The sequence below is a fragment of the Macaca mulatta genome, chromosome 6 (assembly GCF_049350105.2).
Source record: "Macaca mulatta isolate MMU2019108-1 chromosome 6, T2T-MMU8v2.0, whole genome shotgun sequence".
Lineage (NCBI taxonomy): Eukaryota > Metazoa > Chordata > Mammalia > Primates > Cercopithecidae > Macaca > Macaca mulatta.
Genome location: NC_133411.1, coordinates 78,573,232 through 78,599,737, shown reverse-complemented (window position 1 = coordinate 78,599,737; position 26,506 = coordinate 78,573,232). Strand labels below are relative to the sequence as shown.

At 38.7% G+C, this 26,506-nt stretch overlaps 1 protein-coding gene across 2 annotated transcripts in view; it reads left to right on the top strand.

Annotated features, from left to right (window-relative positions):
* The window catches only part of MRPS27 (mitochondrial ribosomal protein S27), a 99,734-nt gene that overhangs the window by 69,633 nt on the left and 3,595 nt on the right, over positions 1-26,506 (top strand). For both annotated transcript variants that reach the window (XM_001098829.5, XM_015140263.3), the window contains 6 exons: positions 11,430-11,544; positions 15,379-15,457; positions 17,026-17,141; positions 21,250-21,352; positions 23,417-23,559; positions 25,791-25,958. In XM_001098829.5, coding sequence (XP_001098829.3) covers positions 11,430-11,544; positions 15,379-15,457; positions 17,026-17,141; positions 21,250-21,352; positions 23,417-23,559; positions 25,791-25,958 — 724 coding nt within the window. The remainder of the gene's footprint in view (positions 1-11,429; positions 11,545-15,378; positions 15,458-17,025; positions 17,142-21,249; positions 21,353-23,416; positions 23,560-25,790; positions 25,959-26,506) is intronic.

The following is a 26,506-nucleotide window of genomic DNA, read 5'->3' as shown; positions in this document are numbered from 1 at the left end:
ACCATGCGGGGCTGAAAATACTGGTTTTTGATCATCCCAATCTAACCTCGTTGAAGGCAAATAGATATTTATTCATCTGTGCCTCTTAGTGCCCAACAGAATATCCTGATTCATAGTAGGCTGATGAATGATCAAATGCAGAAGAGAGGAGCTTTGCCCTCATCAAATGCTCCATTCTGTTGTAATAAGTAATTTCATATAGGTATAAAAGTAGAAATATTCCCTCTGCAGTTTAACATTCGGTTTTGCCTTATTCATGCTTTAAAAATCCCAGCTTTCTTACTTTTTTACCTAAGATTATTGAAGGAAAAAATGTATCTGTTCACTAACGGCTGCATTCATTGTAGCAGCCATATATACGTGGACAGCCTACATGCTACCACACTTGAAATTCCGCTTAATGTGCGCTCATAAAGTACAAGTTCCCACCCCTTCGAACTCAGTGTTCAGTATATGAGCTTGCGGTGTTTAAGAAACTAGGGAGACTGAGGTATTTTCATAGCTTGTTATCCTCTCCTCTCCCACAAAGTGCAGCCATGATCTGACACATGATCAATGGGCTGAGCCTTTTTAGGATGCAGAAGATGCTCCTTGTGTCTGTGGATCACAGTGGCAAACAATACCGACTTCTGCAATGATATTTTGCCTCCCTGGTGTTCAAACTTCTTCAGTTAAGCCTGTCTGGAATCTATTTAACTATTATACATCAAAGCTTTTTTTCTTTTCTTTTCTTTTCTTTTTTTTTAATGAAAATGGTGGGGTTGAACCAAAGAGGAAAACCTGTATCTTTGCCAAGGAGCTCTGTCTCCTTCCCCTATGACTCATACTTAGGAAAGCTGAGGGACTTTGGATAGCTGCTTGAGTCACATTGAGGCAGGTCTCCTGGCACTTTCAGATACTTTTAAAATTTTCTCAGGCAATAAAAGATGTTTTTCAAATTGTTCATTCCCTCTTTCTGGGCCAGCCTAAGAGTTTTTGTTTAGCTAAAGTATGGCTTTTTTATGCAAGATTTGCCAGCCAGAACAGATGAACCTGGAACTTTGTATTTGGTTTATTACTAAAGAAACAGCTCTTTCATATTCAAAATTGTAACTATTCTTTCTTATGATTGTCATCCTATTAAAAGGAATTACCTCTGGTACTTAGCCTTCCTATGACGTGAAGTTTGCATTTGGTCATTGTTAAGAATTTTCTTAGCATGTTATGTCTGTACAATTTCAGATATTCAGTTTTAAAAAGTTTGATTTTTGGTATGAGAGACTAGCTTGAGCTAAATAGAGGAGCTGCCTATTAAATGTATTATAGTTATGCTGATTTTTACTATTTGGCAGCAGAAGAAAGAAAGAAAGGTCACCTTAATTTTTCTGTCTTTACATATAAACAACTAAGGGTTTTTGTTTGTTTGGTGAGTGGTAAAGTAAGCCTTTCTAAAAACCAATTGGACTGACAAATATAAATCTCAATTTTTAAATATCTTTCCTTTTTAAACTGCAAATAGTCATTATGTTCCAAAAACTGTCAAGTAATTTCTTAATATCTCTATGCCCACCCCATCCTACTCCCCTTTTTTTAGAGTTCAAGCATTTCTGCTGTAGGAATTGCCAGATAACAGAGGTTTGATAAAGTAACAGTATAGAAAACAATAATTTACATTACGTAGGAAAATTAACTCTGGATGACTCTCTCAGATATAAGTTGGATCGCACTAAAGTATTTGAGTAGAAAATAAAATGCTTTACTAATGGAGTGATCAATTGCTGAAAATTTTATCTTCTATAAAACTTGATCTTCAGTTATAATGTACTTCAGGGACCTTACATTTAACTTTAGTTGATTTTATCATTTTACCTTGAAATTTTAGATGCCGACTTGCAGGGCCCACCATTCCCATAATAATAATCTCTGTTGGCTGCCCAAAGTGGGTACCATATGGTAGGGGAATGGAGGCTAGTGGAATAAAGTAAAATCAGCTGCGGACTGAATGGTTGCTTGTTTATCTTTGAGTCTTTATTCACTTGTTTGTATCACTGCCATTTTTCTGGTTTAATAGAAACTTGTAAATGACTGATGTTTTAATGAGTAGATATAGGCTTATTGTCTTTTAGAGTCATTAAACTTAAGTGCTGGAAGGAGTTCCAGGGGTCTGGTGTAGTCCAGAGTTCAAGTGTATTTTATTTGGCCCATAAACTGTGTTTTTATAAACAGTATAATGAAATCAATTTGCTTGATCGTAATATAAGCAGCTTTGTACCTATTGTCTTACATGATTCATGCATTTATATTAACTGACTGGCCCCTGTAGACATTTGAATTCATGATCCAGATAACCCTACCTGTTCATTTTACAGTTGCAGGAACTGAAACCCTGAAGGATTGAGTGACTTTCCAAAGTTAAACAGCTAGTTCAAAGCAATTCCAGAACTGTTTTACACTAAGTTTATTTTTCTGTAGATTCTGCTTCTAAATTTAGAAGAGATGTTTATTTTTCACTGTTAGAGACCTTTGTGAAACCACAAAAATGTTTTTTAAAGATGTCCTACGAATAAAAGAAGTTGAGAGGCAGTGGTGGAATAATGAGAGTGAGGGGTCTAATTTAGGTCCTATTGCTAACTGTGCTTATCCTGGGTAAATCATTTTATCTCACCATGTCAAGATTCCTCATCTATAAAGTAAAGGAATTAGACTAAATAATTTTACATCACGTAGAACAGGGCTAGTAAATTGTCAATAAATAGTCCAGTATACAATAGATATTGAAGGTCTCTGCCAGCACTAAATTAAAGATTCTCTAATTCAATATTAACTTTTTTTTCTCTCCCCTATCACCAGTTTACTTGGCCTAGGTTGCTTTCAAAGCCTCTTCTGGGTTGAAAGGAGTCTGTTTTTTTATTGAGTTCCTGTTAGGGAAGTTCTGTGAACCCATGTACTCTGGCTTCTGTCCTCAACTTATTGGCTTCACTCTCCTAGCAGCTTGTCTGTTCCCTCAACTTGCACTAAAGAATCCATGTATCATCCTTTTATGTATTGTGGGAAGGAACAGTAGGGGGAATGAGGACTAGGTGGCTTTCCACAATGACCACATACTACTCCACTTCCTCTGCCATCTTTCATCTCCTCCTGCCTTGTACAAAAACGGCAGCATTTCTTCTTGACTTCAGCTTTATTTTAGCCAGGATGATACTTCACAAGCGGAAGTGAATTACTGTTTCAAATATAAATAATCCTCATGAATTTCAGCATGCATTATTGGTATTTACACAGTCTTAGCAGGCCTAGTCACTGTTGCCAAATCATCAGGCACCTACTTGAGTCCTTATTTACTTGTTTGTAGGATGCAAAATGATAGATAACTTGTCTCCAGCCTTTTAAGAGCTTAAAAGCTTAATAGAGTCAGTAGAGTTACAGAAATAGAAACTAGCTATGAATTGGATTGTATCACTGGAAGTATGTCCAACCTTACTTTTGCTGCAAACAAAGAATGCCTAGGGATTTAACTTTTTCATGTGTTAGAGAATCAGAATGTTTAAAATACTGAGATGCCTTTCTTCTTTAAAAAAAAAATCTGATTCTTAAGAAATCCTGATTAGTACTGAGCTTCTCTTCCCTCAGAAATACCCCTAAAGAAATCCATAATCTCACACACAAACACATATAAATCTGCTCAACACCAGCTTAATTCTTTTCTGATTTTACCCTGGTGTGCTTCATCTCCTGGGCCAGGCCCTTTGCCTGCTTATTTCTTTTGTGGCAGACTTAATCCTGACAACTTCACTAAGCCAGCATACTCCAGAATTTCTGGTTTTTATTTCTATTCTATTCCTTTGTTTTCCTCCTTTTTTTTTCTTTCTCACCTTTCTTTTTCCCAGAATTATTCAAAACCAGTGTTTAATTAATATATGTGATTTTCCTATCTTAGTCATTGTATTATTTATGATTTTGCAGAAATTTTTTCTGCAGTTCCTAGCCAAAGCTTTAGGAGACATAAGGAAATGTTTGCATGTATTTAAAACTGGCTCATTTATTGCTCATAAATTTCCTACTGAAAACCAAAACATTTATCTTATCTCTATCCAAACCAAGCCAGTTTCCACAACTTTATATGCTTTTATAAACAGGACTGGTTTGGGATCCAGTTTTTCTCAACTTCCTACTGTTCCTAGGTAAAGACCCTCTGTAGCCTAACCTTGGGCTTCAGCAACTGCCTCTCAGTCATTCTGAAGCTGACCTGTGAGCCAGTGTGCGTACAGCTTTAGAGAGGCTGGAGAAGTCTTACCAGCTGCTTCCGGGTGCAGTTTCACTGATAGGTCAGGTGGTGGCCACAAAGCCATTTTCTGGTTTTAGGACCAACTCCAGAAGGGCACCTCAGTGATCACTGTAAATACTTGTTTCTTCTCCCATTCTCCCCACAAGTAATCCTCCCTGGTTATCTACACATGTTGCTCTTTGGAGGCTGATAAAATAGTGTTCCAGTCTTTAGACAAAGAACACAACTGTCTTCATTCTGACTGCCTCCCTTACATACCATGAAAGTGAGAGAGAGAGAGAGAGCAGCAGAGCGTAGAGTCTGTCTATAGGTGTTTTTTTCTGTATCAGAAAGGGAGAGATGTCATCTTTAAGATAGGAGTTAGGGCTAGGCATGATGGGAGGCTGAGGCAGGAAGATTACCTGAGGCCAGGAGTTTGAGATCAGCCTGGTCAACATAGCAACACTTCCATCTCTACTTAAAAAAAAAAAAAAAAAAAGAATATAGGTCACCGTTCCTAAGCAAAAGGTAGCTAGCTACTCATTAAATGAAGCAGAAATATGTCTTCTAGACTGAGAGTTAGATCTGGCAAAACCACAGGCAGGTCAGAGAGCAGGGAGAGAGATAATAATTTGGTGACATGTGTCCTACTTTTGATTGCTTTCTGTTTCATGAGAGGATGTGGATAATAAGAATAACTCTCCTGGAATAGTTTCTAGTATATCATATTTATACCAGTGTGTTTCCAGGTGAAATGCTAATGGCCTCTTTTTATAAGCCCTTGGTCTGACAAATTCAGACTTTGATATCTAACAAGTCCCTCTGTTATCTATCTACATTTCAAAAAACGTGTTGTTATGCTGCATTTATTTAGCACTCCACATTTGCGAAATTCTATGCCCCTGTTATTCTCTACCAAAAATCTACTTACTCATCACCATTTTTAGACTAGCAGGCAGGGATTCCAGAAAGTCTAATGGCTATATGTAGGGCTCAAAAAAAGAAACTACTCACAAGCTAAGTTTTAATTTTTTCAAATTCTACTGGGAAATTGACAAAATATAAATTATAAACCAACCAATAGATATTGTGGTGGTTTTATTACCCTATTTGCTTTTCCTCTTATAAAATTAATAACTCTAGATCTAGAAAGGGACCCAAGGAGGTTACCTATATAAAATTTGCTTAAATTGACGAGCAAACCCTGGGGAGGTTGAATACAGAGGGGGCTTATCTTGACTGTGGTCATGATTATGCAACTGGATACATTTGTCAAAATTGATAGAACTATAAACTGAAAGTGTGAATTTTTTTGTTTGTACATTGTATCTCTGTAAACTTGACTTTAATTTTTTAAAAATTAGAACTTTTAAAGAAAGACATTTGGCCAGGCACGGTGGCTCACGCCTGTAATCCCAGCACTTTGGGAGGCCGAGATGGGCGGATCACCTGAGGTCGGGAGTTCGAGACCAGCCTAACCAACATGGAGAAACCCTGTCTCTACTAAAAATACAAAATTAACCAGGCGTGGTGGTACATGCCTGTAATCCCAGCTACTTGGGAGGATGAGGCAGAAGAATCGCTTGAACCCAGGAGTCAGAGGTTGCGGTGAGCCAAGATCGTGCCATTGCACTCCAGCCTGGGCAACAAGAGCGAGACTCCGTCTCAAAAAAAAAAAAAAAAAAGAAAGAAACACATTTTTATCTGCGTTGTGAAGGTAGATAGTGAATTCATTGGAAATATTCAAGCCCAAACTGGTTGACTTTTGGTGGCAGGGTGGGAGAGGTGTTTTGGAGGGGATTCTTGCACTTGATGCTTTTATTTTGTGCAGGCTAAGTATATGTATGTGGAAAGTTAAAATTACCTTAAATTCTTTGAGTAAGAATCTGAGATCCCAAGCAGGAAATTTTAACTTATAATACTGATGTTTTTATTATCGATTTATGTATTAAACCCTGCCCTCTTTTTTTTAGTACTTGACAAAAATATAATAGTCATTAGAAAATTATCTCATCAAAATTTGATTTTATTGTGGTAGCTGGGGGCGACTAATAATTGTTAGTTTTGAAATTAACAATTGTGAAAGCAGAATTTCTAGCAGGATGAAAAAGAAAATAATGAGAAAGTGAGTAGCAGTGATTGAATCAGATTCTGATTTAAATAGTCACGTGACACTCTTGCCCTTTGGTTTTAGTTCAAGGAAGCGCTCATTCCTTTTGATAATTACTAACTTTCTTTCATTGATAAGATCCTCAGTCTACACTGCAGGCTTTGAAGCCAGCCATATTTTCTTCTTGGCATTCTTTCTTTCCTCCCTTTACCCTGACCCCCTCTCCCATCTCTATGTCTACCCAGCTCTGTGGCTGAGGTTCCCATCTGTAAAGCCTGTTGCCACAGGATACAGAATTCACTGGAGCGGAGGAAAAGCTGCATGTGTGTGTTTAGGGCTGGTGGCTCTCGGAATCAGATAAACATTGTGGAAAGCTTGCTCATTCATGTGGAAGAGCCAGTGTTGCAGCTAAATGGTGGAGCTGTGAGCTGCTGGGCTCCAGGCTCTGGCATCTGTGCATTGGGCCTGCCCAGCCTGAAGCATTTTTATTTGTGAGACCAAAAGAGCTGATGAGCACTGCCACTTTAGCCATTCAACAATAACAAAACCTTTATTTCAACCCCATGGAAGAAAGGATATATTTTACTTTTTTTTTTCTTTCCTTTTTTTGGTGTGTATGTGTGCTATGAGTGCTGTGTGTGTGTGTGTGTGTGTGTGTGTGTGTGTGTGTGTGTGTGTAGACGGGGTCTCGCTGTGTTGCCTTGACTGGTCTCAAACTCCTGACCTAAACAAGAAATCCCATGTGACTTTTACACACAATAAAGTATCTCCTATATAATCACAGTCAGTCTCTCGTGTTTTTCTTTTCACTCTTGGTCTCTTTTATATAACCTCTCTTCCCTTCTAAGAAATCTCTGCGATATCCAAGACTTTCACTCCCATGTCGGTTTGGCAGCCTGTGATTCTGCTCCCCTTCTTTCCTGGTAACATCAGTCTTAAATGAGCAGCAGTGCAGGAAGATGCCCTTAAGAGTTCTGAGTATGGCCTGAGTTTTGAGAAGAGGAAGCTTCTCAGTTCCTGCTATTTGATTGGCCGTGGTTTGGCTTCCTAGGCAAGCTCTGTCTTCACCTGAAAATCCTACTCAACACTGGGGACAGAGATCTCTTTAGCCATGGGAAACCAACTTTTAGAACTAGAGCTGGAACTTGAGAGTATACTTCGTCACTCTTATGCTCCTCCAAGAAATACACATTTTCTTAGAATTTTTGTAAGTATAATCACATTTTATAAGCTGAAAGTTCAGAGTACCTTTAGCCTTCATGAGCACAACCTTGTTGGGGTTATTTGCATTATATTTGTTTCTCTTTTCTACACTCACATGTTTGCCTATCTTGACAGCCTGCTGGCCTAGGCAATAATAAAGCTTCTGTCGAGGTGAGCAAACAGCTGATGGCATAGGCGCACAGAGGGGACTCCTACAGTGGCTGTCTGTAATCTGCCAGGCTGGTGGTCAGAGCAGGCGAGAACAAAAGCCAGTCTGTTTGCAGGCAAATTGGAAAATCAAAGTGTTAGTTGTATTCTTTTCTCTTTGCCTTTCTTCTGGCAGAAAGAGAGAATGCTCATCTAGCAGTCCACAGAATCATTCCAGGCAAGTGCCCATTCCAGAGACTCACTCACCTGACATATTACTACTGGAAGTTGAAAAGTCTCCATGTTTATTTGTCTGAACTGCTTCAGAAGTCACCAATACAAATTCTTCTCAAACTTGCCATCCAAAATTGAACCCCGCTGGCCCAGTGTTTTGACTTGTTTATATTCCAGATAGCCACTCACATAAGCTTCTCTTTTTAATGCTGATGGGGGCCTAGAAGGGAGTTCATTTGCTGCCTGACTGGGAAATTCAGGAATTGCACTTTGGGCATCATATTTTATAGTAAGTTTGTAAGTATTTCACTGCTATTCCTCAGTTTATTTTTTGTGAGAGTTCATTGAAAATGTCCTAGACTGGGCACAGTGGCTCATGCCTATAATCCCAGCTCTTCAGGAAGCTGAGGTGGGAGGATCACTTGAGGCCAGGAGTTTTAGACCAGCCTGAACAACATAGCAAAACCCTGTCTCTACAGAAAAAATAAAGAAGGAGGCAAAGGTTCGGATCGCTTGAGTCCAAGAGTTCAAGGCTGCAGTGAGCTGTGATCTTGCAGTTGCACTCCAGCCTGGGTGACAGAGTGAGACTTTATCTCTCAAAATGTATATACAATAAAAAAGAAAGAAAATGCCCTAGACATAATTGGGTCTAGGATTGTTAGGGCTTAGAGAGCAAAGCTCATACCAAGTAGCCTTGTCCCAGGATAGGAGAGGGAGTAGACTTATTAAAGACTTCTCAGTGTCTTAACAAATATCTCAAAGGGCTGCTGTGCAGAGATGATTATATTCGATGTGTGAAGTCTTGAGTAACTTTCCCTTTAGGCTTCTGAGAGAGTCTGTGAAGGAAGGGCTTTTAAGAAGAAGAGACTTTCTTGCTCTTCCATGTGTTGAAGTTAGCCTTAGAAGCTTAGCAGATGGCTTTAGATGTTTTAATTTGAGCTTTGAAGGTCTAAAACTAGGCTCTCATTATCAGTCTTTGTTATTTTTCAAAGCCTAAAAGTGGTCTGTTGATCATGAATAAGAGAAAGGTGTTTGGTTGGATATGGTCATGGTGTTCTTATTGTAAAGTTCATCATCAAAAAAAAGTTACAACTTTAGTGGTCATTGGAAACATCCTGGGCCAGAACCTTAGATTTAAAATGAGGATTAGGTTTAAAATCATCTTGAGTGAGGGTAGTAATTGGCATTGATATATTTGTTTCCCAAAGTCATTACCAAAAAACATTATATTTTGTTTTGTTCCTTTTTAAAGGAAAAATTGACTAAACCCAACAACTGGTACTACCAAAAACCCTTTAGCCTCTAGCAATCCCTTTTGTCTTGCTCCACCTTGTATTACTATTAAATTTTGTGTGCATCTTTTTTGTAATGAGACTCTAAACGCCCCAAAAAGGAAATTTACGTATCTTCATATATACCATAGACATTAACAAAAGATTGGGACATAACAGCATTTAATACCAGTGTTGATTAAAGCTCTTTTTTTTTTTTTTTATTGGCTGAAAAACCTATGGGCCAAGAATTGTGTCAGTACAGGAATCAGTATTGAGCAAGTCAATCTCTGTCTCTGCTAACCCAGGAACTCACAGGCTGATGAGGAAGCGTCACCATCATTGAAGCAATACACCTGATATTTCACTTGACTTTTTTCTTTAAAAAATGAAACTCATTTTTAATTGGTCATTTCATGTTAAATCTCAGATTGTTCAGAGAAACAAGAATGAAGTAGCTAAATTATTGATTTGAAAATGTTGCCTGGGCAACATAGCAAGACCCTGTTTGTACAAAAAATAAGCTGAGCATAGTGGCATGCACCTATACTCCCAGCTACTTGGGAGGCTTAGCAGGAAGGATTGCTTGAGCCTAGGAGTTAGTTTGAGGTTATAGTGAGCTAGGATTGCGCCACTGCACTCCATCCTGGGCAACAGTGAGACCCTGTCTCAAAAAATAAAAAATAAAAAATGAGGGAAAAAATGAAATACTAAAAGGTGTATTTTGTTTCATTTCTGTGCAGAGGATCCTATAAGATCAAATATCTAGGTCCCCTATATAGTGCCTTTCTCTGGCCATGTCACTCTTATTCTAAACCTAATTTGACATATTTCTCTATTTGTGATTTTAAAGGGGCTAATTTGTAGAGAAAAATAGAGTGAGAGAGACATTTTCTAGCAAAACCTAAAATATTGAAGAGAATCAGGCGGCCTAGAAGGCCCTATATCCATAAAACATCTTTGGATCTTATTTTTGCCAAAATCTCTCACCAGAGCACTAATAGATATCCTAAATTAAATACTATTTCTCACTTCCTCTCCTTTTCTTAGCTATTACTTTGGCAGAGAACCTGTTCAGAGGAAACCATCCCAATAGCAGATGGCAGGAAATAGCAGGAGGCAGACTGAATTATCAGCCTCTAAAAGGCACTAGTATTCATCTGTACCGTTGACTCTCAATTATGGCATGGAATCCTTTAGCACTAGGTTTTTGTCTCTCCTCTTGCTTTTTAAGAAAAGAGTTTGATTTTCGTGGGGCCCAGTGATTGGCCTGCTTCCTGAATGATTAAGGAAAACATGGGGATTTCAGGTAACATGATATAGTATAGTATATGAAGGTCCATCCTAATCAAAGTAGATAAATAAAAAGAGGGACTACAGAGCCCTTTCCACCCCCATCTTAGAGCGCAATCTCCACTCAGTCTTTTGTCATGAACTCCAGGAACTAGGAGTAGCAGCTTCCATCCCAGGTGTTAGCAATGTGCGTGGACTAAAGCAAAAGCAGCATTTGGAATTCCTTTCCAAGCACCATTCCTTTGTAGGTATACTATTATTGTATATAACTCATACTGGGCTGCTTCAGACTTTTAAGACCCTGTGGGGAGCTATAGGAAGTAAGGGATAAACTGACGAGCTACAATGGAACTGTGAAGAAGGCAGTGTGGGATTGTGGATCTTGGAGGACATGAATGTTAAATTTTACTCAACTTTTATTTCTTTTCCTCTGTTTTCCTTTGACTCAGTGAAGAATGTCCCAGTCTCTCCTAAGAGCCACAGGAAATATCACTGTTACTCAAAGCTGATTCTCCTCTACAGAGTTGCTATGCTATCCTATTTTTTATTTTCTTCGTTTGTTTTAAACTTCCAAAGTTTCAGCTTAAGCTTCACACCTCTTCTAATGAAATACCTGTTTATATAATGCCATGATTAGTATTTTCCCCAAATCATTTTTCATAAATCTCTTAAAATAAGGTATTGAGGTAAGGGGTATAAGGAGTACAATTTTTGTAAATCTTTTTTGTTATTTATTAGTTTGCCTTCTCTTTACCATTTCAGACTTTGTGGTTAATGAGTTTCGTTCTCAAGTTTTTATCAACTGTTGACTTTTATGAATTTCTGTCACATTGCACACTAAATATCTAAGAGAAGTACCTATTGATGGAAGATGTGTTTTAACATGTAAGAGTTAACACCAGTTTTCTCTTCTCTTCTGCTTATTTAGATTTCGACACAGCCCCAACTGCTGGTACCTGAGAAACTGGACTATCCACAGCTGGATTAGGCAGTGTCTAAAATATGATGCACAAGACAAAGCCTTATATACCCTTGTAAATAAGGTGAGTGGTTCCATAGATCTGCAACCTGTTTTTCTGAGTTTAGATGATATGATGTTTGTACCTACTGTAGTACAGCAAAGAATAACACCAGAAATAACTTTTAAAAATTATTTGACCTCAAATATTCTTCTTATTAACAGAATGAAGCTGGGTATAAGTTAATAATGAAGCTGGGTATAAGTTAATAAATTTAAAAAAAAAAAATCCTGAGCTGCTGCTTTTCCAAACATAGTGACTCAGAAAAGGACAGGTATAAGCAAAAGGTAGTCTAATCAGAAGAACTCTCCAGTGGTGGTCATTTCATTCTTGATTGCTAAGCCTTAGATTTCTTGCCTGTTTCCCTCTGGTGAAGTGTAGGAAAAAAACATGACCATGTTTGCTCCTATGTCTTTTGAGTTCCCTGACTCCTCCCATCAAGCCTGAGACCCTCTAGGATTAGGATCTTTCTAACTGTTATAGCACCCAAGAGTTGAGTCTTACTTACCTTCCACAGTATGCAGTAAATACAAAATAAACAGAGATTTAGAATGTTGTTATTGTGAGTCTGAAGCTAAATACTAGTTTGAACCAAAAAGATATTTTAACAGTCTTTTAATGAAAAGGTATTGTGTCTATAATGTCACTGGACCCTGAAAGTTAGCACTGAAAAGGAATACTGATTTTGAGTCCCCTTCTGTGCAGAATGTTTTATTTCCATGACTCGGACCCAATTCAACTTAATATATGTTATATACAGTTTATTTGTGAGACATTGGATTGGTTATTGATAGTGGATACAAAAATGAGCAATATTCTGTTCTTGCCCTCAGGAAGCTTATAATTTAATAAGGCAGATAAGCTGGGTTACTTATAAATCTAATATTAGGCAAATGTAAGTGCCACACAAGAATATTTGTAAAGGCCAGGCACTGTGGCTCATGCCTGTAATCCCAGCACTTTGGGACGCCAAGATAGGAGAATCACATGAGCCAGGAGTTTGAGACCTATAGTCCCAAGTCTAGAGGCTCAAGTAGGGGGATCACTTGAGCCTAGGAGGTGGAGACTGCATTGAGCTGTGACGACGCCACTGCACTACAGCCTGGGCAACAGAATGAGACCTTGTCTCAAAAAAAAAAAAAAAAAAAAAAAGAAAAGAAAAACAGTGAAAACAACTTGGAGAATTAAGATGAGGGAATCCGATAGGAAGGACATAATTAAAAGAGACTTGAGGTACCATTTAAGATGGTCACCAAAAGACGTATGCTTGCACATGGAGATGGGCTGGCAGAAACAATATTACTAGAGGTATATCTAGGTGAAAACAAAGACTCAGTCTGAACAGTAATACATTGCCTTTTTTTGGGGTATAAGGTATGTTAAGGGAGGAACCAGGTAAGGAAGGGAGTAAGAGATTGAGCTAGTTCCCTAGGTAAGTCCAATCAAGATGATAGCCTTGAATCTCAAGAGGAGAAAATGGAAGACCCAGAGGAAGGAATGGATTAAATCTTGTTTTCTTCAGTTCAGAGTATAATGCCACACATTACACTCAAAGATTCCTATGATAACAAAACTAGGAGGGTCTAGAATTTTTGCTGCTTCTCGAGTCTTTTAGTGGAAAGGACATCAAACTAGAAATCAGAAGGTCCAGTCTGTAGCCCCACAGACTTAACTGGTTGCTGGTAACTTCAGGCAAATAACTATATTCTTCTTGCTCTTAGTGTTTCCACTCTAAGTCAAGTGGGTTGTAGTAAATCAGTGATTTCCAACTCTGGCTGCCCATTAGGGTCACCCAAGAAGCTTTTTAAAAAATGTAGATGTTTGCCTCTACTCCTGAAATTCTAGTTTAATTGATCTGTCTGGGGCCCAGGCATTGGAATTTAAATTTTTTCTTAAATAAGTTTAAATGTTTCTGTCAGTTTCAGGTTCACAGTGTAGGAGAGAAAACATAATTTATTTTCTTTTGCTTTTAGGTTCTTAGTTGAGACACTCTGCTGAAAACAAAAGTCAGATTAACAAAAGAAAAACAAGCAGAAGATTATTAATATATGCTGTACTCATCACACAGGAAAGGCCTCAGTTCAAAAGTGTTTCTATCTCAAGGCAGTGGCTTAGGGCTTTGCTGAAATAGTATTTCAACCAAGGGACATAAATCCTATACAGTGACAAGACAAAGGAAGGAAAAGTTACAGTCTTCAAAAGGTGGGAAAATGTGGGAAGATAGTAAAATCTGTTCTCAGATTCCTCTGGTGCCTGCTGGTGCCTTCTCTGGGCTTAGAAGCAAGTGCTGTTCTAGGAAGGAAGGATTTGTGTGCTGCCATTAGGCAATTGGAGGCTGTGGCAGAGTGTTCCCCTGCATTTTCGGTGTCTTTCACTTAACATCCTCAATGATTTGGGGGAGAAATATTTTTGTTTCCTTCAACAGCAAAACTGAGTGAAAAGTACATAGATGTTCTATGTACTCCCTGCCCCAACACATGCATAGCCTTCCTCATAATCAACATCCTGCCCCAGTGTGGTACATTTATTACAATTGATGCACTTATGTTGACAAACTCTTGTCACCCAAAAGCCCTAGTTTACATTAGGGTTCACTCTTAATGTTGTACATCCTATGGGTTTGGACAAATGTATAATGACATGTATCCACCATTGTAGTATCATCCCTCATCCCTGACTGTTCATCCCTCATTGGGTTTGTTTATTTGTTTGTTTGTTTGTTTGTTTTTTAAAGCTCTCAGTTCTCATTTACAGCCTGGGTTGAGAATCATTGACCAGTTGATTTCTAAAATCCCTTTCAGCTTTAATGATTTGTCATCCTAAAATATTTTGGTTTTTACCCTGCCCTAGGGATTAATACTGATTTGGATGACTGCTTTGAGAAATATAGACACTGGCCATGAGCTACAACCTTTAAAATAGTGATTTTTTAGACATGTTTCCATTTCAGCACACCTGAGGCTCCTATATATAACTCCTGGAAACAATGAGTCAGCTCAGTGGTGATTCACAGTTGGGGGTTAGGACTGTATCAAAATCTCTCAAGGAGATAAGGATATAGTTTAGAAAATTCCTCAGGTGTTTCTACTGGTTGCAAGAAGGAAGAATGGAGCCTGTGGGGAATGGTGGTTAACATTACTGAAGAATTTGAAACAGATAAAAATGCAGCCACAATCTGGATCACTGGTAGTAAAATGAGTATGCATGAAAATCACGAGAAGCTCACTAAAAATTCAGGTTTTTATGCTCAATTCCCAGAGATTCTGGTTCTGTAGGTCTGAGATGTAGGAATCTGTATTGTTAAAAACACTCCGAGAAAGTCAACATCCTGCAGGTGCTAAAGGGTCCACATTTTAAGAAATCTGAATTCTCAAGTATTCAGTTGTATGACACAACTTTCTAGAAATTTAATAGCAAATATTTGTTGACATATTTCTTGGGACCTGAAAAGCCAGGCTAAGAACCAGAAAATGCTGTGTAATGTCTGCTTTCTCGTGAGAGTTTTTGCATTGTTATTCATACTTTATAAAAAGAGTCACTGAACCAGTTAGGCGGGTTGTGTGGGTTTCTTTTTTTTTTTTAAGCTATGATGAGGTGTTAGAATTGAAGCCTTAGTTTTTACATATCAGTTGTCTTATATCAGACACCCACTCACAACTTTCTCACACTGACCAACAGTGCCTCATACCAGACCTCATGAGTCATGGCTTCTGTTTCACTGTCACAGATGCTGTAAAATGATAGTCAAATATTTTAAAGCTAATAGTGGCAAGTTTTATTCTGAATAACATAGGCATATATTACAGACTAAATTAGATAATTTTCTCTTTTTTTCCTGCTATGTTCATTTCATTATAGGTTCAATATGGAATTTTTCCAGATAACTTTACATTCAATTTACTGATGGATTCTTTCATAAAGAAAGAAAATTACAAAGGTAAGAAACTAAGCCCAGATTCAGTGTTTATAGGGCTTCCGGCTCCCAAAGGGAGGTGTACAAATGTAGGAACTTCCCCTTTTTTATTTCTTAATAACATCTCTTCATCACTCTTTTAGTCAGAAAAGTTTAGACGATTATCATTTATGCAAAATTTTTAAAAATATTATTTTTATTTTTGTTAAGATAAAAAATATCAAAGTACATAAATGATTATAGAGGAAAAGTAAGTTAATTATATTGTCCAATCTAATTTCACTTCCCAAACTGACTGAAATGTAGAATATAAATAAAGGATAAAGTAAATTTATTTTTCAAGTATAATTTTGGATTCAGTAATGAACAGTTGGCAGAAATGAGATTTTTTTTTTCAACTGAATTTTTAGCCTATGCTCTTTTAAAATATTACTGGCTTGTTTATGTAAAAGAAAATTCCTTCCAGGTTCTTAATTTTCTACTGACTTATTAGATGACTACCTGGTCTACCTGTCTATCTCAGTTTCCCCATTTGCAAAAAGAACAGACATTCATGCCTATGGCCTCATTCAGAACCATGACAACATGTGCAACCAGCTTGCTAGGAACAGCTGCAAATCAGTGCTATTTTATAGTTAGGAATATATGTAAAAATTGGTTTAAAAAAAACTCATTAAGTGAAAAATATTTGTTGTGCTTGTGATATGAACAGGCACTATGTGTTAAGCCATTGTTAATATTCTCTACTTTACCACCAAATAACTACAGAAAGAAATTGTTTGACTTGATTTTCTTGGCCTCCATCTATGTTGTAGAATATCAAGGGAAAATAAAAATTGCTTAAAGACCACTTCTCAGGCTTTAATAACCAGCATTAATGTGCAAACAAATATGTTATATGTTATACTCAGAGGCTTATAATTTATGAATGAGCATTTCCCATTCCCTTCCAACAAGTATTTTAAACTGAGCCTTATTGTCCTTTTTATAGTCATTATTTTGCTTTCTTTGAAATAATACCTGAGATTTAGGGTTTCCTTTAGCATTTTGTCCTCTTCTGCCTTAACAGTGAGAAGGTACCAGAGCAGAGAATAGGGCAGTCAGACCAGCCTCTCTGCTTTGCTTGTCAGGGTGACCTTGAGAATATATGTGTCTCCTTTATGCCTTAGCTCTTCTAGCTGATAGATATGATGCCTTAAACTTGCATCACAGTTTGAGCCATTTTCATATGTATTATTTTGTTGAACTGTCCAAAATTCTTTTGAAGTAGATGAAGCAAATAGTAATTTATTATTATGAAGATGATACTGGGAGCCAAGAGAAATTACTGGTTTGTTTAATGTCCTTCAGGACATTGGTGCAGTGGCACCTGATTTAGTTCATTCTGGTATGTAAAATAGAAGCTAAAGGCTTAGGAAAAGGCTAGTTTGTGGAAGAACTAGGGCCAGAGCCTGCATATTTTACTTCTTAATTCTGTGTTGTTGTTGTTGTTTACCATGCCCCACTTTTTAAGAGTGTTTATAGTTAAAAGAGATTTGGTAATATTACCTACAACTAATTTCCTCTGATTTTTACTTTCGTCTTCTTGCTAGATGCTTTATCTGTGGTTTTTGAGGTCATGATGCAAGAAGCCTTTGAAGTGCCTTCCACCCAACTTCTCTCCCTCTATGTTTTATTTCATTGCCTGGCAGAGAAGACAGACTTCAGTGTAAGTGATCTTCCCTAAAGCAGTATTAAGAACTTTAGAAAAGGCAAGCAGGGGCTTGCTCTCAAAAGCTAGAAAAAGGTGTCTGCTGCTCTGTGGCCAGGCACAACCAGGAATGTGTGTTTATTCTGTACATTTTGGTTACTGGTTTCTAATGAATGGAATTGGAGGTTGTTCCACTTGAGTCAAAAGTGATTGCATATTTTGAAACCTGAACTAGGCTAAGTGCACCTCAAACATTCAGAAATGGGTCGTTGGAAATCATTGAGAGCTGGACATGGCATGTCAAAGAGGCAGTGAGGCAGCTAACGTTGACCATTACCTGGGACATTAAATACTGATTATTTCATTTGTATCAGTATTTTCCTAAGGTTTCTCTAGGGCAGTTCCGTTTTGGAAAGTCTACAATACCAAGTTTTGGGTTCAGGTCTTAGGTTCGCATATTTAATCATTGCTTATTGTTGTCCTAAGAATAACAATAGCAATAACCGATACTTTAAGTAGCACTTACTTTGCACCAGGCTGTATTCTTGTTTTAAATGTATTAATGCATTTAATTCTCACAACAACCCTAGGCAGATAAGGAGACTGGGGCCCAGAGATGTTACAGAGTAACCCCCCAGCTAGCAGGTAACGAAGCCACCTGGTAAAGCCAGTCAGTCTGCCTCTGCCATCTGCCCTTAACCTCAATTGTAAACATCAAAAAATCCCAGTTTGGGGAGAAACTGAAGAGGTCATTTAGTCCAGCCCACATTCTAAAGAGTAGATGGCATGTTATGCCTTTCTAAGATGAGTGTCATAATCTTATGATATATCCCACATTCATTATTAATTCATTAAATATACTATACTGAACACATACAAATTCCATACATTGGCAAGTACTAGTTATATAATGGTGAGCAAATATTTCCTGCTTACAATCTAGGAAGAACACAGACGTTTAAACAAAACAATCACACAGGTATAAAACTATGACTGTCATGAATACTACAAAGGAGAAATCTATGAAAAGAATATATTATAGGGAGTTTTCTCTGTATTTTAAACTTAAATTGGTTAGGAAGGGCTTCCTTAAGGAAATATTTCTTAGGTTACTATTGAAGGATGACTGGTAATTAACTGGCTAAGGAGGGGAAGAACAGTCCAAAAAGAGGAAATAACATGTGCAAATGCCCTGTGGCAGAAAACTTAGTGAAAAGAAATGGGCTGGAAGAAGAGTTACGACAGAAAATGGTAGGGAGGACGTGGAGTGAGATAGGGTTGGAAAATGTAGGCCATACTAAGCTATTCTGTGTTCATTCTAAAAATAGTGAGAAGCCCTTGAAAAGTTAGAAGCAGAGGGCATATAATAATCAAATCTGTGTTTTGATAAGGTCCTTCTGGCTGTACTGTGGGTAAGCTATCAGAGCAGGGCAAGGATGGCTGTGGTCAGACGATTTGAGAGACTGCCTTGAATCTGAGCAAGGGATAATGGTAGCATAGAGACCAGGATATGACGCAGTTAGAGAGTGGGCATATTTGAGAGGTAGATAACAAGATGAGGCAGGGAAGCAGGAGTCACTTATTGTCTCCTCAGTTTCTGACTCATACATCTGGATGGAAGGGGTTCTATGTGTTGTTTGCAAGAGGGAACTTTGAGAAAAGACTGGATATTATGAGAAAAGTCGTTACTGTGGCTCTGAACGTGTTGCATTTTGAAGTTCATTTGAGACAGTCACGAGATTTCACCAAGGAACTGGGGGCTTAATGGAAAGATCTGGACTGGAGATACAATTTTGGAGACTTATACATCCATGTGTAAATGGTTGCAAAAAGTGACTTATACATTCCTGTGTAAATGTTTCCAATGTGAGCCAGAAAGTAAAAAGAAGGGAAATCAGGAATGTGTTGGACCACAGAATCCACAGGAAGAGATGGTCTACTATGTAGAATGCTTCCAAAGGGGTAGGATAAGATGAGGAATAAAAAAAAAGTTCACTAACTGCATTAGTGGCATGGGAGGCACTAAATTGTAACCTTTGTTTCCATATGAGTAATGGAGCAGGATACCAAATTGGAATGGATTGTAGAATGATTAGAGGTATAGACAACTCTTTTAAGATGCCTAGCTATGAAATGGAGAGTAAAGCGGGGAAGCTGGGAGAATGAGGATTTGCTTTGTATTAATGGAAGAGGCAAAGCATAAAATGGAAAAACTTTGAGGGCATTGATGAAACAACACCTGAATTAATCCATTATAGTATCTACAATAGAAATTAAAGGCTTGGGCTGGGAGCAGTGGCTTATGCCTGTAATCTCAGTACTTCGAGAGACCAAGGCAAGAGGATTGCTTAAGGCCAGGAGTTTGAGACCAAGCTAGGCAACATAGCAAGACCTCATCTCTACAAAAATTGAAAATAAAAAAAATATTAACCAGACATGGTGGCACATGCCTATAGTCCTAGCTACTCAGGAGGCTGAGTTGGGAGGATCCCTTGATCCCAAGAGTTTGAGGTTACAGTGAGCTGTGATCACACCACCTTATTCCAGCCTGGGCAATAGGGCAAGACCCTATCTCCAAAGAGAAAAAAAGAAAAGAAACTAAAGGCTTGGAAGAGATCTGTTATTTTATGTTGACACATGAATAGCTTCACGTAAGCAGCAGTAGTTGCAGGAGTCCCAGACAATGATCAGAGAATTTCTAAGACAGTCATTTGTTTGTTTTCATTCATCTTTTTTGAAGTCCTTTAGAAGTATCACCATCCCAGTCACTGTCACCACCCTTTCTTGACTCCTAACACATAAAAGGTATCTAGTGCTTAGATATTTTAGTGTTCGTTTGGCTTTAATAAACCCTGCTACAGCCTGATACTGTAGCTCATGTTTTTCCCTACAGGGGGGAAAAATGTTTTTAAGGCTCCTTATTTATTATTCGCTGGCCCCACTTTTCATGCAGTTTTAAGTGGGGAAAATCAAACTTCTTAGAGTGGTTTCCTTTTGAAAGTAAAATGACCTGGTTTTTAATTACCAACTCTTTTGTTTACCTGTGCTGCCAAAGTGCTTGAAGGGGTTGTTTTTCTCCTGAGGTCTTTGCTTTTCTCAAAGATAGGGGAGCAGCCTCAAGAAATGACACTTGTATTGCACAAAGGCTACTCACAGTAAAGAGGTTTGGGTGCCTGTGAACATCTGGGGTGCCTCACTTGCACATGGCTGTAACTGCAGCCTGCAGACATTATTCATTCTCTGCTTCCTCTCTAATCTCTGGGTGCAGAGACCAGTGCAGGGCAGCCTGAGCTTAGTGTTCTATGTTTTGAAGCCACAGTTGGAGCTCTAGCTCTGTCCAGTGTGTACTCATGTGGCACCAAGAAGATCACAGATCCCACTGGGGAGTTGCCAAGTCTCTCCCCTGACCGCATTACCAGCAAGTCCTCCAGTCATCATTCCTACTAGTCTGCAGCAGGTTTAGCAATGCTTGTGTTTCTGCCCTTTGTTTCCCCCATGTCTCTAAAGGCTTCACTTTTATTGAAGCGTAATTTTGCACCCTGGGTTGAAAGAAATGATCACTGTTTCTGATTGCCTCATTTGTTTTTGAGAGGCACAAATCTATCTAAAAGCAATTTAATAGTGGTATTTATTCTAACACTCTGAAGAAGTCCTATCATTGCTAAATTGTTTAAAATTCAAAAGCTTGCTTGATCAGGCCACAGCAGTGTGAGTCATTGTGGGGTTGATAATGTGTTGAATCTTTATTGATTGTCTCAAGTGAGTGTTGGTGTAAAATGTACTCTTTATTTTTGTTTTGTTTTCCTTTTCTGATTGTAAAAGAAACACTTATTCGTTGCCAAATTTTTGGAAAATAATAAGACATACAGAGAATAAAACCAAAATTGCTCATAATTTCACTGCCCAAAAATTTATTAACATATAGGGTATTTCTTTCCTATATTTTTCTTTTACATAAGTACCTTTTATTCACAAAATTAGGATTATAATGTATATATAGCTTTGTTCTTCTTCTTTGTTTACTTAATGCTATAACATGTTCTTTTCCTCGTGTCATTAAAAGTCACATTTTTGTATAAAGTACTCATTGCTTAGATGGATCATGATCCAGTATATTCTGTTGCAGTGGGAAGAGGAGAGGAACTTTGGTGGATCCCTATTGCTTCCAGGCCTAAAACAAAAGAACTCAGTGGGTTTCAGTTCCCAGTTGTATGGCTGTGCACTTCTTGGTAAGCTAAATGATCCTTACAGATATCGTTCTTCATGGTCAGAATTGTTGCATTCTTCCAGTTCATGATAAAATTGTAATTTGATTTAAATTTACCAGTGAAATCCAATTAGCCTTCATTTTCAGACATAAAAATAGACCTTGATGGCCTTACATAAGAGAGTAAAGAGGGTTCTTAAAACCTGCCATCACTGGCAAAGCAAGAACTAGTTCTGGTGGACATAGGTAATAATATTCAGTGGTCATCAATCTGAGGAAGGGATCAAAAAGAAAGAAAGGGATGTTCTGGCCCTGTTTAGGGAGACTAGCTAGTAGAATCTTTTCCAGTATTAACAAAGATCTTTCTGTCTCTTTAGATCTAAAGTCCAGAAGGTAAGAAATTAAGAGTTAGAGTTGAACTTGTATCTTTGGCATTGTTTTCAGGTAAGGGAAGAGCACAAGTAGTAGCACTTCAGGAAAAGTGGAGTAGTTCATGGGCACCATGTGATTGCACCAGGAGGTACGATGGTGGCTTTCCTCTTGTGCCCTGATTGCATTGAGAATCAGACAGGTTAAGAGGACAACGCCTTCTGAAGAATGGCCTCAGAACCTGGGTTGTGTGGAATCTGGGCAAATAAGGTTCAACCTAAATGTACATAAAATGTTGTCCTGATTTACAGAGTTTTATTAAATGCATGTTATTTCATTATTCTCCCATTATCTCTTAAGTAGTTAGGAATCTCTCAATTATACATTGCTTCTGCTTACCTTTGTTTTTGAAAATCACAAAGTTATAGCAGTTTGACTGCTTTTGAAGTTGATCTTTGCCAACAGAATGTAGTGTGTTATTATTGATGCTGATTTATAATAACTCAGAGGAACTTCAGAGTTTATTGACTGTCTATCAGACTCACAAAGGAGTTGACCACTCTTTAAAAATCATTTTTTCCTTACTTGCCACCTACTTTTGATGTTGATTTACATGTATTTTCCTTTGCTTTCAGATTAGCATTCAGGACTGTCACACAGCCTGAATTGGTCAGAAGTGACAGGGCAAAGAAAATGTACTTTGTTGTGGTTTGTGAGCAGAGGCCCTGGTTCTTTGTGATGGCAGCCATCAGATCAGAAGCTCTTTGCTCTCATTGTGTCATTTGCCATGCAGCCTCACTCAACCCTGATGGAAGCAGCTGCCCAGAATGTAACTGCAGCCCAGCCCCAAGCACCTTAAAGGTCTAAAATTAGCTGTCTCCTGATAAGCTTTGTCTGTTTGTGTCCTACTCTGGCTTTCCCAAATCCTCCTTCCCAGGAAAGATAAAAGAAGGTAGATTTAAGAATGGACAGCTCAAGGTGACTTTGGTCATTAGTGCAGAGAGGTTCTGCGCCACAGGAATACAGACAGCCATCTCTCTACCAGAAGATCCTGCTGTCTAGTGTCCACATCTTGAACTCCAGGTGTGATGGCTTGAGGTACCCAGAGAAACATTCACGTCCAGAGATCCAAAAAGATTATGAGCATGAACTCTGTGATTTTAAAACCAGTGAAACTCAAAGGAAAGAAGGGAAAGATGAAGTTTTTTTTCATAAGGATTGGGTGTGTTGAAGGATTCCAAAAAATGGCAAACATTTCCTAGCAGGGAAGGTGGTCAGATGTTGACAAAATTTTCACAGTAGGAAAGTTGTGAGATTTCTTTTTCTGGGGAAGATTTTGTTCTTGAAACAAAAATTGTATCTCAGTTGACTTGTTTTTTAAGGGTATCCTTACCTAGAGCCATATATGTCAGCTTCTCAGTTGCCCTCAGCCCAGTGGTTTATATATACATCCTCATGAAAATCTCACCAGCCCAAATGAGAAAGAAGAAAAACAAGTTCATGTAATTTTGCATTACAAAATGGAATTTTTACCACATTCTTCATTATCCATCTGAAGTGTCACTGGATGAGATGAGTCTCTTGGTACAGATTTGAAATGATCCTTCTCTGTTTCTAGAGCTGCCAGGTGAACATTCACTTGGGCCTTCAGGTCCTCAGTCTTAGAAATGGTGGGAAGACATAGCTGAGCATTCTTTATTGTTCTTTTTGGCCACAGGGAAGGTGGAGTTGCAGCAAGGGCTACGGGCTGTGTACCACAACATGCCTCTGATATGGAAACCAGGCTACCTTGACAGAGCCCTGCAAGTGATGGAGAAAGTGGCTGCCTCCCCAGAAGACATAAAGCTGTGTAGAGAAGCGGTATGTTCCTCAGCTCTAAGGCAGTAAGATTTAGCCATCTGTTTCCCATAACCTGAGCTTTAAATTTGTTTTCATTGTCTTTCCCCTACCCGTACTTTCTGTATTTCTATAGAATAGGTACCTATCCAGTTGAAAAAATGCAAAACCACAAACAGTTTCAATGCTCCTGACCAAAGGCACTAGAAAATTTGATTAACATTGATTTATAGTTCATTGTGTAGGAAAAAAAACTATTCCACTGCCTCGTCCCTCACCTCCTTACCAAAAAAAAAAAAAAAAAAAAAAAGCTCATTGAGAACTCAAGAGAGGGTAAAATTTCGTTTTAAATATGTTTGCCATTTCTGTAACCCCATGTAGTCTACATAGCATGTAGGCTACGTAGCATTTTTCCCCATAAAAGTCCTCAAGAAATGAATCTGAGGACCAGACATGGAACCGTCTTAAACCATTCTGTGTGAATGTGTGATGCTGATGAGATCTGACCCAGATGTTTCGTTCAAAGTTCTGAAGTGTTCACTTTACCAGAGCAAGAACACTACCCTCCCACCAGTCCCAAAGCTCGCGCCTCTTGGTCACCTAGGACCCTTTACAGCATGGGATTGCTCTAACTCCAGGAGACATGATGCGCCTTACACCCCACAGGCAGCCGTAGTGTCTGCTCCTGTCCAAACAGCTTTTACAGCCAATTGAGGCCTGAGAAGGACATTGGTTGTCTTGTTACCATGGTGTAAAGGTTACCATAGAGCCACGTATTTGTTTTTTCTTGACTCTGGTTGCTAGGGCTCATCCCTTGGCTTTCATTTCAGTCCTGAGGTGGTCAGGTCTGGTGTCTGTCCTGTCACCTTACACTTATGTATAGTGAATCATTATGCTGTTTGCCAGACATTTATAACAAAGGATATACATTTGTTACTATACTGGTTTTAACCCTGCTATAGTCAGTACTGGTGATTGAAAACACAAAATTATACATAAATACTTTGCTAGGGAAATATTCCTTCCAATCTCAGCCAGATTTGCAATCTTTGCATTCTAACAGTAGAAAATGTGTTCACATGTCAGCAAAAATGTGCTATGTGTCCAGTTTGGGTGTGATGTATTAGTGGTATTAAAAGGCCTTGGCATATTTTTAGGATTTGTGTTCTGATGTGACATGGACAGGATTAATTGGTTTCCAGGCAGGTGTTTCTGCTGGCCTTGCTGTTGTTAATATCCCATTTCTGATCATTAGGCCCTTCGTGGGTCAAGGGAGATGTACCTCAAAGTGAAAGTAGAGGGGAGAGGGGTCAAAACAAAAATCTTCTGTTTTTAAATTTACTCCCTAAGTCACAGAAATCACCTCATTCAAATGAATTTCATGTATGCATCTCTGGTCTTTGCCAGCAGCTTATGTGAATTACACTGATCCTTAATTTACAGATACCATGTGAGCTAAAATCTTTCTCTGAGGGGAACCCTTGCCTATATCCAGAGGCTTTAACATACACTTAAAATGGCCTTTGGTTGGTTGTGTTCTGTAGTTGTCTATCCCTTTGTCCCAAATCCAAACTGACTGAGGAAGAAAGACATGGAAGTAGGAAGTACTTTAGTGTCCATCAAGCATTATTCCTGGATTCCTATCTGGCTAACTAAAAGCGAACTTAGCTGCCATTGTGCTGATTCACTTATACAAATAATTCTTAGCTCGCTTATTTGGTATTTTGTTGTTGTTTTGTCTTTGAGACAGGGTCTCACTATGTCACTCAGGCTGGAGTGCAGTGGTGTGATCATGGCTGACTATAGCCTCCGCCTCCCAGGCTCAAGCAGTCTTCCTGCCTCAGCCTCCTGAGCAGCTGGGACCTACCACAGGGGTGCACCACCATGCTTGGCTTTTTTTTTTTTTTATTTGATGGGGTCTCCCTATGTTGTCCAGGCTGGTCTCAAACTCCTGGGCTCAAGCAATCCTTCCACATCATCCTCCCAAAGTGCTGAGATTACAGGCATGAGCCACCATACCCAGCCTGGCTTGCTTATTTCTACTATTTGTTTTGTACTGTTTTCCATGCCATCTGATAGGGTGTTTATAATGTGAAAAAATATAACCATTTATATTTTCTACAATTTTATAAGAGAAATCTTTTCACAGTCTTTTAGAGCTCATTCTTGCTTTCTTTCGCCTTTTCCAGCCTCTCTTCACCATGTGCTTTTGGGCCATAAGACATGTAGTTGCTGACCCTCTTTCTGCTCCACAGCTCCATGTGCTGGACGCAGTGCTGAAGGCTCTGACTTCAGCTGATGGGGTTTCAGAGGAGCAGTCCCAAAAAGATGAAGACAAGCAGGAGTGGGAAAAACTGGTGGAGCAGTTAGACATCGAGGAAACAGAACAGTCGAAGCTTCCTCAGTACCTGGAACGATTTCAGGTGAATCATAGCAGAATGTGTCTCTCTTAGCAGTGTATAAAACACACTTCTCTCTTGTGGTGATGGATAAGCATTCTTTCTGCATCAATGTCACACACAAAGAGGCATTAAAAACTGACATCAAAAATTACATTTGTATTGCTTTGCACAGGAAGTGGTCTTAAACCAATGGAATTTTTATGCCCCTTTTGTATTTGAGCTAATCGGTCACAGTTTTGTTCACCAAGGTAGCATGTCATTGCCCACGCATTCCTGATATGCGCCTGTTGGCTAGGTAGTTGCTTGCCTCCTCAGCAATAACCTGACTCCCACCCCAGGTGGAAAGTATCTGGCCATTTCTCCATCTTGCACTAAATGTGCTTGATAACCTAAAAACCCAGCTAGACACTATAATGCCACATTTGCGTATGTAGAGATAACACGCAGGCGTCTCTCTTTGCTCATCTTTGGCAGCTGTGTTGTTCTCTTGTGCTGCATGGAAGCTGTAAACAGTTTGCACTATTTCTTTCCAGAACAGCCCTGAGCACTCAAGCTACCTTTGGTAGCTT